The following is a 14,045-nucleotide window of genomic DNA, read 5'->3' on the forward strand; positions in this document are numbered from 1 at the left end:
TCAACACTGCGGAGAATGGGCAGCATAGATAGATAGGGCTGTGTATGTTTGTAATGTTATGTTCTTAAAAGCACTAAGATTTGTAATCAAATGTTTTTTGCATTTATGTTTTCTCTCTCTTTCCTACTTTCCTTTACTGTTTATCAGGTATCAGGCTGGCATTCAGGCTTGAATGCCTTAGGACACTGGGGACAGTGTCATTTTAAGTGGGGGGAGTATGTAGCGCCCCCTTTACTTTCAGTAAGGGCACTACGTCAAAGTTAGTGGGAGAATGAGAGAGGTAAGTTACTCTCATTCTTGATTATGTTAAAATTGGCTGTCGCCAAATCTGGATTGTTCTGTGGGTCAGTCTGTGCGTCCAGAGATATGGTCTCATCTCTGGACGGCAGATGGTGCCAGAGGGGATCCAGGCGGAGCCACTTCTTCCCATCAGCCAATGAGAGGAGTTGAGCCTTGCTGTGCATGCTGGTAGGAGGTATTTCTGTGGCGGAGACCGTTCTGGGTTCTTCGCGGGTTCCTGGTTCCAGGTGCGGCACCCACCTTTAGGTTGTGCGCACATCGCGGGCCCCACCACTATGGCCCACCTGGCCTGGGGTCGCGCGCTATGTGGAGTTCCAGACTCTGGGCCCTTCTGGCCTGGAGCAACTGATGCCACAAAGGGGCCCCAGTGACTTACTGGGACCCCCTTCTACTGAGGAGATCCCAGGCTGTATGCCGTTCGGTGGGGGATCAGCTTGAGGAAACCCGGAGGCAGGTTATCCAAAAGGGCTTGAACGAACCATCGGGGATCTGGTGACCGGAACATTGACAGGTACACTTCCACTGCCAACCGGTGACCCTAACGCTAATTACTGGGAGGATTTGCTCAATCATTTAGCTCATCCAAGTACTAGGCCTGTGGCAGAGGTCTCATCTGAGCCAGGTCTGTGGCAGAGGCCTGTTTCTCCCAGCAACCTTAAAGTGGCACTCCGGCTGCCAGGCCTGTGGCAGGGGTCTGTCCGGGGGCACTTCACCCACTCTAGCTGGAGTGGCGACGAACTGTATTACTGCAGAAAGCAGGATTGCTTTCCTTCTATCCAAGGTCTGATACCGCAATGTTCCTTTACTTCATCAACCTTTTCTGTCTACCTCAAGTTGATGTTGGTCGTGTTGGGCCAAGAAATAAAGCATTCAGAAAACCTTATGTACGAATTGGACATTCACGTATTGCTCTACTCACTACCTTCACCCCTAGACAACACATAGAGGTAACTTAATACGCCGATCCCAAAACAATCAGCGGCTCCTGAAGGGGTTGCGCTACATGAGGAATCCGTCACGTTGGAAATTTTTTGAAAAACAAACGATTTTCTTTTTTTTTTTTTTTTTTTTTTTTTTTTTTGTTTCAAATATTTTATTGAGAATTTTCATAGGTAAATACAGAAAATGATACTTGCACAAATTGTATAATATGCATATCATACAAAACATTACTCAGAAGACAAAATCGTTTGTTAAATAGATTTACAAGAAGTCATCCGAGTACAAATGTAAGGAAAGAACAAGGAGAGGGGAGCGGAAGAAGGGAAGGGGAGGAAGAGGGGAGAGAGGAAAAAATAAAATAAAAATAAACAAATAAAATAAATAAAAAAGAAAAAGGGGGGGGAAATTTCAAAAGAGATGGAAAATGTATGCAACCCATCTGGTAAACCTCCCTTATCGAGAAAGTAAAAGAAGGAGAGTTCAGAGATGGTGAAATTAAGCAATCTTGAAAAATATCAATAAAAAAAAAAAAAAAAAAAAAAAAAAAAACTATTGAAATAAAAAGAAATTAAACAATCTTATAAAGAAGCAGTCCTTATTGAATGAAATTCAACGGAGCTCTTGAAAGATAACCAGCATGCCCATATGTCGTAAAAGGTCTTTGGCGAGTCTTTGGATTGAGAAATAAGCTCTTCCATTTCGGCTATGTGCCCAATTTTGGTAAACCAATCCGAAATGGTAGGAGGTGAAGATTGCATCCACCTTACAGGTACACAGAGTTTGGCGGCATTGATTAAGTGAAACATCAACGATTTTTTGTATATGTATTGAGGTAGTGAGGAGTGGTGTAGCAAATATTGAGCAGCCGTGAAGTCAGGGGTATATGTTGTAATGTGAGAAATTAATCGATGGACTTCCTTCCAGAAGGGTTTGATCAGACCACACTCCCACCAAATGTGTAAGAGAGTGCCCTGAGCACTGTTACAACGCCAACATAATGGCGAAGTGCTTGCATTATATTTATGAATAATGGCAGGTGTCCTATACCATCTACAGTATAATTTGTAATTATTCTCCTGGGTCAACACATTCATGGATCCCTTATGAATATGTCGAAAAACATGTTCCCATTCCTCATCTGAGAGGGAGATGCCCAGATCGCTTTCCCATTTGAGATTGGTTACGTCATTCTTGATGTCAAATGCTGTGAAAAAAAGACGTGTATACTGCAGAAATCAGATGTTTTTTAGGAGAATCTTGGAGACATAAGGTCTCAAAAATAGTTTTACTTCTGCACCATACGGAATTTGACCCAGCACGACTCAAAAATCGTTTGATCTGTTCATATCCAGAAGGAAGTATAACCTTGTCAGGGTGGGAAAGCCTAAAAGAATCGAGAGTAAGAAGAGCACCTTTGTCGAAAAAGGTTTCTGCTCTAATCGAACCGATCTGTGTGGAACCAGAAGCGTTAACCGAATGCTTTGAGGAGATCTCTGGGTTTAAAAGCAGAGGAGTAAGAGGACCATAAATGGAGGAAAAATTGAATTTTTTACAGAGGGTCCTAAAAATTTGCAAGGTAGAGCCCACCAGAGGGTGAGAGCAAGCGACAGGTGGGATTTTTCGTGCATTAATCCAAGGTAAATGGATCAGAGGGATAACAGGAGATGAGGAAGCACCTTCTAAGTCGACCCAGGCCTTGGTGTGGGTATGTAAGTGCCAATCCAAAATGCGAGTCATGTGGCAAGCCCAGTAATACTTTTGTACATCAGGTAGTCCTAAACCCCCCAACAGTTTGGGAATAATAAGCTTGTCCCATTTAACACGAGGTTGTTTCTGATTCCAGATAAATTTTGTACACATGCGTCTAAAGTCATTGAAAAAAGTAGTCGGAATCCTAATGGGTATAGTTTGTAGCAAATAGAGAATTCTGGGGAGAATATTCATTTTGACTACATCAGCTCTCCCGAACCAGGAAAAAAAACCCTTATCCCAAGCTAACAAGTCATTCTTGATAATTTTGAGCAAAGGCAGGAAATTCGCATCATAAAGATCTTTTATATTTGGAGTCAATTTAATTCCTAGATAAGTCAAAGAGTCCTCTCCCCAGTGAAAAGGAAAATTTGATTTACATAAGGATACAGTAGCATCAGACAAAGAAATGTTCAAGGCCGTGGATTTAGCAAAATTAATTTTAAGGTTTGAAAGCGTACTGAAGAGGGAGAAATCTTTCAACAAGTTGGGGATAGTCACTATGGGATTCGAGAGAAAGAGAAGAATGTCATCAGCAAATGCAGCAAGTTTATAATATTTCTTCTCAATCTCAAGACCAACTATGTCTTGATTACTCCTAAGTCTATTGAGCATGGGTTCTAAGAGAAGGACAAAAATAATTGGGGACAAAGGGCACCCCTGACGCGTTCCATTGGACACAGAGAAGGCTTCCGACAGACAACCATTCACTTTAATTTTTGCTGTGGGAGAAGAGTAAAGCACACGAATAAGATTGAAACGATTTTCTGATCAATGATGGGAAAATCGTGCGAGAAATGTAATAGAAAATAAAAATGCGCATGTGCAAGAAAATAATATTCCCGGAGAGAAACTAATATTCCCAGCAACATGAAGGTTTGGTCGGCCGAATTTTGAAAATCAATGGTGGCATCATCGGATCACAGAAAAAACGAACTTTCTGATTTTGAAAAGAAAATTCGACATTCGACCGTGTATGGCCTGCTTTAAAGAAGAAGATACAGGTCTGGGAGAGCCAGAAATCTTGCTTGTTTGTAGGTGACCAAATACTTATTTTTCCACAATAAGTTGCAAATATATTCTTTCCAAATCAGACGATGTGATTGTCTGGATTTGTTTCCACATTTTGTCTCTCATAGTTGAGGTATACCTATGATGACATTTACAGGCCTCTCATCTTTTTAAGTGGGAGAACTTGCACAATTGGTGGCTGACTAAATAGTTTTTTGCCCCACTGTAAGCTGTAACCGTGTGCTATCAGTGCCCTGTGACCCCCGCGGCTCTCCTCTTCCTCCAAGCTCTCTTTCCCCCTGGCCGAACAATGGGATAACGGCTCCAGAGGAACCCTGCTCGCCACCCCCAGCTCTCAGGCAGCCCTCACCAGTAAAATGCGAGTGGAAAATTTGAGGGCTTTGATAGACCAATACAAAGTGGCACATAACTGTGAAGTGGGGGAAAAAAAGAATAAAAAATGGATTTCACTTTTTTTTACAAATAAATGTATGAATATATGTGAAAAGTGTGTTCATTTGTATTCAGCCTCACAAATCAATACTTTGTAGAACCACCTTTCACTGCAATTACAGCTGCAAGTCTTTTTAGGAATGTCTCTACCAGCTTTGCACATCTAGGCCCAGACTCTCAAAGAAGTTACGCCGGCGTATCTCTAGATGCGCGGCGTAAGTGTATATATACCGCAATCGTAAGCATTGGCATTCCATCAACGTACAGGTGATAGCCGATGCCCAATGCCTCATATGGCACGTCTGTGCCAAACACCCAGGGTCCAGCCACGACAGCTACATATACTGTCAAAGCACCATCCCAACAGAATTCGAACAGAACGTGTACGGGGACAGCTGGCTGGTTGGTGAGTGACATGGGAGTCAGGCATGACTGTCCGACCCCATGATGCAGACATCACGAGGGGCACATGCACGACTAACATCCTCCTGTCTTTTCCCTTCCAGGTGACTCTGCATATGAACTTGGACCCCATCTCATGACTCCATTCCGGAATCCCCAAACCAGAGGAGAGATAAACTACAATGCTGCACACATACGTACCCGTGCAGTGGTGGAACGCACATTTGGCCTCCTGAAGTCCCGTTTCCGATGCCTGGATAAGTCCGGGGGTACCCTGTTGTATTCCCCAAACTTTGTGTGCCAGATCAACTTCGCCATGAGAAAGGGCCTGGAGATTGACATATGTGATGACCTGACCCCCGAACCAGACATTCCCCCCCCTGCCCGAGGCTACCCCATCTGCTGAAGGAACAGCAGTCAGGAATTGCCTTGTGGAACGCATCTTTGCAAGTTAAACACACACACATTCATCATGGCACAAGGAGAATGCACGCATGCACACCACTGTGGTCCCTAGCTCACACACACCACATCCACATCACATTGGATTAGCCCAAGTCCACCATGCAGGACTTGGGAGCAGCAACGCCACGGCCCCAATTATGTCGCTGTTCATTCATATCACATTCACACAATAGAGAGTCCCTTGCTGAAACTTTGGAAGTGGTTAGTTCCATTCCAAAAGCTGATCTTCTAAAAGAACGTGCTTCTTTTGAACGAGACCAATTTCCAGTTGGGGTCCCCTTCGTTACCTCCTATTCAATCCAACATGGAGGCGTTAAACAGTTGATTAACAAACATTGGCATCTGGCTAGGAATGATCCTGTATTAAAATTGTTACCGGAGAGATCAAGAGTCATCTTTAAAGGTGTGCCCTACTTGCGGAATCGCATAGCACCTAATGTTTTGAATCCCCCCGTAGTGCCAATAGTTTCTTTGACCAATTAACCGTTTTTTACCAGTGTAGACGATGCAGGGTTTGTTCTAACAATTCATGTAAAGATAGAAGAACTACTACAGTTACGTCCACCGTCACAAGAAAAGAACACTGCATTAAGCCTTTTATTACTTGCTCTACTACAGGCGTTGTTTATTTACTGCAGTGCCCTTGCGGCCTGCAGTATGTGGGCCGGACTAAGCGACCGCTACAGGTCCGTCTGAATGAGCATATTACCAACATCATTATGGGTTTTAAGAATCATTCAGTATCTAAGCACTACCTTTTGAAGCATAACAAAGATCCGTCCAACACACTATTTTTGGGTATCGACAAGTTCAAACCTAATTGGAGGGGCAGCTCTCTAGTAAGGGGAAATATCCAAATTAGAAATGTCTTGGATCCATCGTTTGAAATGTTATCTGCCATTCGGTTTAAATATTGATACTGATGTCAATGCTTTCATTAATAATGCCTGAATCAATTACATTTTTTAATATTCATGGTATAAGGTTATTGTGTAAAGTTTTGGTTTGGTTCACAAGGATGGGATCCCCTCACCAGTATTATTTAATTACACATTTTTTTCACTTAGAGAATTGGACTATATTATTGTCTTATTCTTACATTTCCCTGATTAGGGATTTTATGAAACAATTTCCTTTTAAAAATAAATATTTCTCTTTAAATAATTTATAATTATTTTCATATATATATAACTTTTTTGATTAATCATATAATCATCTTTTGTGCCATCATATTTGGGTATCCGTTTCTTTACGGTTTTGCCCTCTATTAATATGAATATGGTGACTGACCTATTATGGAAAAGGGTATTTTAGGTCGAATGATTATAGGTCTTTTTCTTTCCTTTTTTTATCCATACTTTAAGATGTATTTTTTTGTAGTTTTCACATTTCTCCACTAGGAGGTTTACACGGCAGTTTAAATAGCTGCGGGTGTTAATAATTTGGCTGTCAAATAATGAAGGCGACTTCTATTACAATCTATTTTCCATATTTAATAATTTACCATATTTGTCTTTAGCCATGTCTGACCCTTTGCTTAAACCAGAAGCTAATTTATTGGTTTGCCATACTCAAAATGGAGTTTTCTGTACTTCCTGTTCATTGTAATCAAAGCGAGGCTTGGGTATATTAAGTGGTAAATCACTGCAGAGCCCATCCCCATTGAAAAGTCAGACATATGACGAAACGCGTCTGGGACAGCGTGCAGTGACGTCACCACGTTCTACGTTAGGAGGAAGGGCTCCTGTGTATGCCAGCCGGCATCTGTTTTTACTTGCCTGATTCGCACTGATGTGTGCAAGTAGGTTTTTAAGTTTCTATTAAATCCGTTTTATACGTTATGCGCTATGATCTGGTCTCCTTTATTGCATATGATTTGTGGATTGGCGACTTATAACGGCTTCTGAGGATTTCTATTCCGCGCTGTGGTTCCATACCCTTTGATCCATCCCGCTCTGGATTCTGGATTAGCTGACACTCATTGGTGATTTGGACTCTAACCCTACGCTGTGACTCCATAACCCCAGTGCCTTCCCATTGTGGATTTCGTATATTGCCGATATATATTTTTTCCATCTGGTAATCTGCAGTCCGTGTGGTGGTGGTTCACAAGGATAACAAGTGCACCAGGGTGTTGTCTGTCCTGAATTTATCAATTACATTATCTTATATGGACTTGTTGTTCACAATTTATGTTGGCGCAGTCTTTTTTTCCTTTACATACATTTGTGTTAATTGCACGCGATTGCAGCCTTCTAAGATTTAATTTTTTATTATTATATTTTTTTGGTTAGTGCAATTTTTCTCATTATAAAAAAGAAATACAAACCAGATATAATAAATGTAGTTCGCTTGTAAACAATCTCAACGCTGGCAAGGTAATAGGCCATGGCAAATTTTCATTGAGGGGGTTGTGAAGATTCGTTTTTTTTTTTTTGTTTTCTGGGTGGGTTCCTTCTGGCTAGTGCGTTTTTGATTCGCTTGCCTTTTTCTTCGATCTCCCCTCTGGGTGTTTGCTCTCTTTGTTTCCTTTGTCTGGGTTTTTCACTTCCTGTTCCTCCTCGGTGGGCTGATCCTTGAGCTGCTCTGGCTGACTGACCACTGCTTGGATTGTGGTGGGGGGTGGGAGGGGGACTCGGGGAGGGAGTAATTGGAGGGGGTAAGCAGGCCGGCGGGGGGGGAGGGGCACTGGCTTGGAGGGGCCCATTTGGAGGGTGGGCCTTTGCAACCCCTTTAATTGGTTTTGAAGGATCAAATTAGTATTGGTGTAATAGACAGCTGATCATAAGTGTTCTATTAAATGATTGCTTTTTAACCAATCATTTCTGACCATATTTTCTAAGTAATACTAAAAGATGGTTAATTAATGAAGAATATGTTTGTGATAAATCGTTGCTAGAGTACTCACAGATTAATAGCATGACCAGCTTGTTTATGCGGTAGCCTCCGGGTTATGGAGTTTCTCTGAATGCACATCTACATACAGTGTGTTTGCACGGTAAAAGATGTAATGTCTTTGAGGTGTATTCTGATAAAAAATAATATAGAAGAAAGGGGGGGGGGGGGGGGAAGAAATTGAACAAATGTATGTAATTGAAAAGATTGTTTACTAAGAAAAGAGGTTTTATATTAATGTAATCTGTTTTATATACGATGAAGAAAATTAACAGAAGAAAAAAAAAAAAAGGAAAAAAAAAATCATTTTTTATCCATGTGAACTTCATATGCTTTCATTAGTCACTTTTCTTGTTAGATATTTCACGTTTGTGATACGGAAATGCTCATGTCTGTATTGTATCAAAGTAATTTTTTATTTTTTTGGGCTCTGCATAGCATTAGCAATCTGCTGATAGAACAAACAATATTCCCCCTGGGATGGGACTTTAAAAGCCAGACACTGGGATATGCATAGAAAAATGACTATTTTAATAAATGCCATTTCTACGTATATCCCAGTGTCTGGCTTTTAAAGTCCCATCCTAGGGGGAATATTGTTTGTTCTATATCGCACGGATGTAGCCAGTACCTTGGGCTCAATGACATGGTGATCACATCGCCTTTCTTTCAGCAATCTGCTGATAACTGGAGCAATGCTTTCCTGGCTCCTACAAAAAAAAAAAAAAATTCTAAAATGCATTATTTTACCCGCAAAAAAAAGGAAGAAAAATTTGCATTTTTTGTCAAAATGTGAACTTATCCTTTAAACATGCTAGCTGCCTAGCTGACATCCAACATCCAAAGATTTCACATGTAACAACTCAAAAACAAACAAAAATCCACAGTGGATTGTTTTTATCAGAGGATGTTCGACAGGTGGCTAGGAAGCAATGTTCACCTCAACACCTATTCCAACACTGAAAAAAATAAACTGCAGCCAAGTACATTGGATGTAGTTGCAGCTTGGTCACATTGCTTGAATGGGTCAGGTTCTGCAATAGTACTGTCTGCTGACAGTAGCATGTGTAAAGTCCTGAGTAGCTGCAGGTCCTTGTTTAGGCTGGGTTCACACTTGTCCGACAACGGTCCTACATTGGGAGCTCATGTAGCATGACGTGTGAAAATCAATGTTTCCCTATGAGAGCTGTCTTAACTGGTCCTACACAAGTCGGTCCGACTTTGAAAATGCTCCCTGTACTACTTTGGTCCTACATTGATCCTACTTCAGCCCATTGAATATCATTGAAGTTGGACCAAAGTAGGAGCCTTGTCCTAACCATCCGACTTTTGACATCCGACTTGTGATTACAGCAGCAGTAAAAGGAATTTATCTCACTTGTTTTGATTGGTCAAAGAACAAGTCAGACTATCACAAAGTCGGATCAAAGTAGTATCCTGTTCATGAAAGTAGGATGGATGTAGGATCAATGTAGGACCGATGTAGCAGAGCAAAGTAGGATGAAAGTAGTGTAGTAGTGTGAACCCAGCCTAAGATGGGAAAACGGGGGTGATAAACTCTTAAGCATCTGCTTTACCATCCACTCGCCACTCATGTGAATGAGCCCCAACAGCCAGTCTAATATACTAGGAGGTCAACACCTGTACAGGTTTATTTTTATTAAATACAAATAACACAAAACTAAACCAAATAATAAACACAAGACTAACAGTTAAACATGTGGTATAAGTTTTATTCCTTTACAAGTACAATTATATACAAATTAGTAACACATGTTACCATCCAATTTTTTTTATTGACACTCCTGTTTTTAAAATAAGAGGGCATAGCAAACCATCAACCAGTTAAAAACAGATTTAAGAAAAAGCTTAAAAACAAAAACAGTAACACAGAAAAAAAAGAAGAATTGCCTTTTCGTAGTAGTTAGAAATGCACACCTGCAAAGGCTTTCCAATGGAATAAAGCTGGAGGTCAGGTTACTTACCAACACAGACATCTTCAAAAGGTGCAATGCAAATGCCAAGACCATAATATTTTCCATAAAGCATGTATGTCTATATGTATGTACACAAATGCTCCCATAAGTATTTGTACGCCTATATGCACAGAGACAGTGTCCTAAATATTTACATACAATGGCATTTTCAGCAAAAACGCAACATTTAAGCTTAATGGATCCCATATCTCATCATCTTTACCAGCTATACGAGATTCTGATGAGGTCATTCCAGTTTTGATTCCTCATAACCTCCATTCTGTAAAATAAGCAGGTTGCTCAATGTGTTCCCCCAGACGTGCTCTGCACAACACAGGGTTTAAAAACTAAATGAAAAAAAAAAAGAAGATACATTCTGCCAGGCTGTACTGAGCAGTATCCATCCAGCCATACATTAGTCAGCTTGCAGAAGGTATAAGCCTGCCTTTGTCAATTTAAGGAGAGACTCCAGCCATTACTGTTATACAAGCCAAATGACAGCAAACCTCATAATATCCTTATTCTAATTTACATACATGAGAGAACATACATTCATTTGTAAATTCTCCCACTTGATAAGTGCCTTGTTTAAAATGCAACTCGTGTGTTTTAGTGGCTATTCTGCATAGGAGACTTCATCAAGCTGAGCAGTCCTTGCAGGACCAACAAAATGCAGTTCTCCCTCAGGTCTTGACAGCCACGATGGGCCTCTTTATTCAAAGTGCATAAAAGTCAAACTGTTGCTGAAAGCCACAAATTGGCCTCCATTTTTTTCCCCCAAGAAAATTTAAAACAGGTAATTTGGGTACTTTTGTATTGTGTATGAAGAACGGTTTTTCACAGCAACCAAGCACACCCTTCTATCCTCCCATGAAAATACATGCTGCATGTATTAATAAACAGAAGTTCTTCCTTCAAATGCCAAAAATAATCAAATTGGTCAAAATAAAAAAACTTAAAACAGAAGGAGGCACCCTGTTAAAATGAGCCGGTCAGTAATTTGAAACCTTCCAAAGTAAAAATACCGCCTAAGATCACACATGAAAGACGCTACTAGTGTAATGTCCAACCATTCCTGTATGTCCCTCTGCCTTGTTGGTCACATGCCTGATGAAGGGGTCCTGCATGGCTCCGAAACGTTGCCATCTGCTGTACCGATGTGATCGCGGATTAACGCTTTGGATCCCACTCTGGAGTTCCTTGGTGTGCTGGTAAAAATGTTTTGCTTTGACACAGTTGTGTTGGTTGCTACAGCACCCACTTAGATGCACAACCATTTCTACAAGAACGTGTGCGTTAAATTAGCATGTTGGAACTCCTCTGACCCGTTTCACTTGGTTACCAAGGCCTCCATTCCCCTGATTTCTAGGCCAAGCACCACTCGCTCTCTCCTAGTTTAATGAGTGCTCTTTTGGCCATATCCACTGGACAAGAATGAACTTGTGATGCAGCTTAGCCAAGAAGTCAGGGAAGTTCAGGTGAAAGACAACGGGTCAGAGGAGCACACAAAAGGATGAGTTCTCCTTGGCCAACAAAGGTTGAAGCCAGCACCTTGTCATGTTTGCCCTTCAGGCAGCACTTCTATTTGAAAGTTTAACAGAGCTGAAAGACTTTCAAATTCAAACTACAGAAAGCATTTCCAGCTGTGGGTCATCAGCAGTGGAAGTGCCACTGATCACTAAAGCCGATCATATTTGTTTTTATATTCTTTATCCATATTACCAACAATGACTTTAGTTAGTCCTGAGCTTTCCAGAAAATATGTATACATATATGGGAGGAGTGGGGGTCTATTTTAGGTGAATGAACATGCATTATTAACAGGCTTGACGCAAATGAATGCATATAGTTTGTTTAGCTTCTTTAAGCGTTGTTATGGAGTAACAGTGCAGTATATATAGTAAATGCAGTGACGTTTCTATGTAAAAAGTTTTTAAAAAGTCTTACACTAAATCAGCAGGAATGAAAATTCGTCTAGCATCTCTTATTTAAATGACAATTTCCATATATTTAAATATAAAATATCACACTTAGTAGTTGAAGAAAATGGAAAAATAAAACAAACATGTTGATGAAAATCAAATGAGATGAAAGTGAATTTACTGTGCAAAGGTCTGGCCACTAATAACAAAACCTTCCCTTAAAGTAATAACTACACACAAAAGGACAGGGCTATACTGTTGAGAAACGGCTGACAATGTATCCAAGTAACTTTTAGTGGCAAATCATTGTTTGCACCGCAAATTTGTTTTCAAAGTGATTAATTCTGAAGCAGCCCTGAAGATCCCGTTTCTGTCTCCCTGTGAAAAGAAAAAAAAAAAAAAAAACCTTTCAATTAAAATATCTTTGTTTGAAAATTGCAGTTCTGATACAGTTGTTAATGCTTTTTTGCCCCACTGTATGTAGAATGATTGAGTCAGCCACCAATTGTGCAAGTTCTCCCACTTAAAAAGATGAGAGGCCTGTAATTGTCATCATAGGTATACCTCAACTATGAGAGACACAATGTGGAAACAAATCCAGACAGTCACATTGTCCGATTTGGAAATAATTTATTTGCAAAATTATGGTGGAAAATAGGCATTTGGTCAATATCAAAAGTTAATCTCAATACTTTGTTATATATACTTTGTTGGCAATGACAGAGGTCAAATGTTTTCTCTAAGTCTTCACAAGGTTGTCACACTGTTGTGTTGGCCCATTCCTCCATGCAGATCTCCTCTAGAGCACTGATGTCGCTGGGCAACACAGACTTTCTACTCCCTCCAAAGGTTTTCTATGGGGTTGAGATCTGGAGACTGGCTAGGCCACTCAAGGACCTTGAAATGCTTCTTACGAAGCCACTCCTTCGCTGCCCAAGCAATGTGTTTGGGATCATTGTCATGCTGAAAGACCCAGCCATGTTTCATCTTCAATACCCTTGCTGATGGGAGGAGGTTTGCACTCAAAATCTCACGATACATGGCCCCATTCATTCTCTCATGTACACAGATCAGTCGGCTCGTTCCCGTTGCAGAGAAACAGCCAAAAGCATGATGTTGCCACCCCCATGCTTCACAGTAGGTATGGTGTTCTTTGGTTGCAACTCAGAATTTTCTATCCCCCAAACACAACAAGTTGTGTTTCTACTGACCATATGACATTCTCCCAATCCTCTTCTGTATCATCCAAATGCTCTCTAGCAAACCTCAGATGGGCCCGAACATGTAGGGGGGGGGACACGTCTGGCACTGCAGGATCCGAGTCCCTGGTGGCGTAGTGCGTTACTGATGGTAGCCTTTGTTACGTTAGTCCCAGCTCTCTGCAGGTCATTCACTATGTCCCCCCGTGTGGTTCTTGGATTTTTGCTCACCGTTTCTGTGATCATTTTGACCCCACAGGGTGAGATCTTGCGTGGAGCCCCAGATCGAGGGAGATTATCAGTGGTCTTGTATGTCTTCAATTTTCTAATTATTGCTCCCACAGTTGATTTCTTCACACCAAGCTGCTTGCCTATTGCAGATTCAGTCTTCCCAGCCTGGTGCTGGTCTACAATTTTGTTTCTGGTGTCCTTCGACAGCTCTTTGGTCTTCACCATAGTGGAGTTTGGAGTGTGACTGAGGATGTGGACAGGTGTCTTTTTTACTGATAACAAGTTCAAACAGGTGCCATTAATACAGGTAATGAGTGGAGGACAGGGGAGCCACTTGAAGATACAGGTCTGTTAGAGCAAGAAATCTTGCTTGTTTGTAGGTGACCAAATACTTATTTTCCACCATAATTTGCAAATAAATTATTTCCAAATCAGACAGACAATGTGATTGTCTTGATTTGTTTCCACGTTTTGTCTCTCATAGTTAAGTTATACATATG

General features: G+C 41.0%; 1 protein-coding gene across 1 annotated transcript in view; it reads right to left on the reverse strand.

Moving 5' to 3' along the window:
* Window positions 1–9,929: 9,929 nt before the first annotated feature.
* Window positions 9,930–14,045, reverse strand: part of ITM2B (integral membrane protein 2B) — a 52,421-nt gene continuing 48,305 nt past the window's right edge. Inside the window, exon 6 of the mRNA XM_040341236.1 lies at window positions 9,930–12,493. Within this exon, the coding sequence (XP_040197170.1) occupies window positions 12,408–12,493 (86 nt within the window). The 3' untranslated portion in view covers window positions 9,930–12,407. The remainder of the gene's footprint in view (window positions 12,494–14,045) is intronic.

This window comes from Rana temporaria, chromosome 2, assembly GCF_905171775.1.
Source record: "Rana temporaria chromosome 2, aRanTem1.1, whole genome shotgun sequence".
Lineage (NCBI taxonomy): Eukaryota > Metazoa > Chordata > Amphibia > Anura > Ranidae > Rana > Rana temporaria.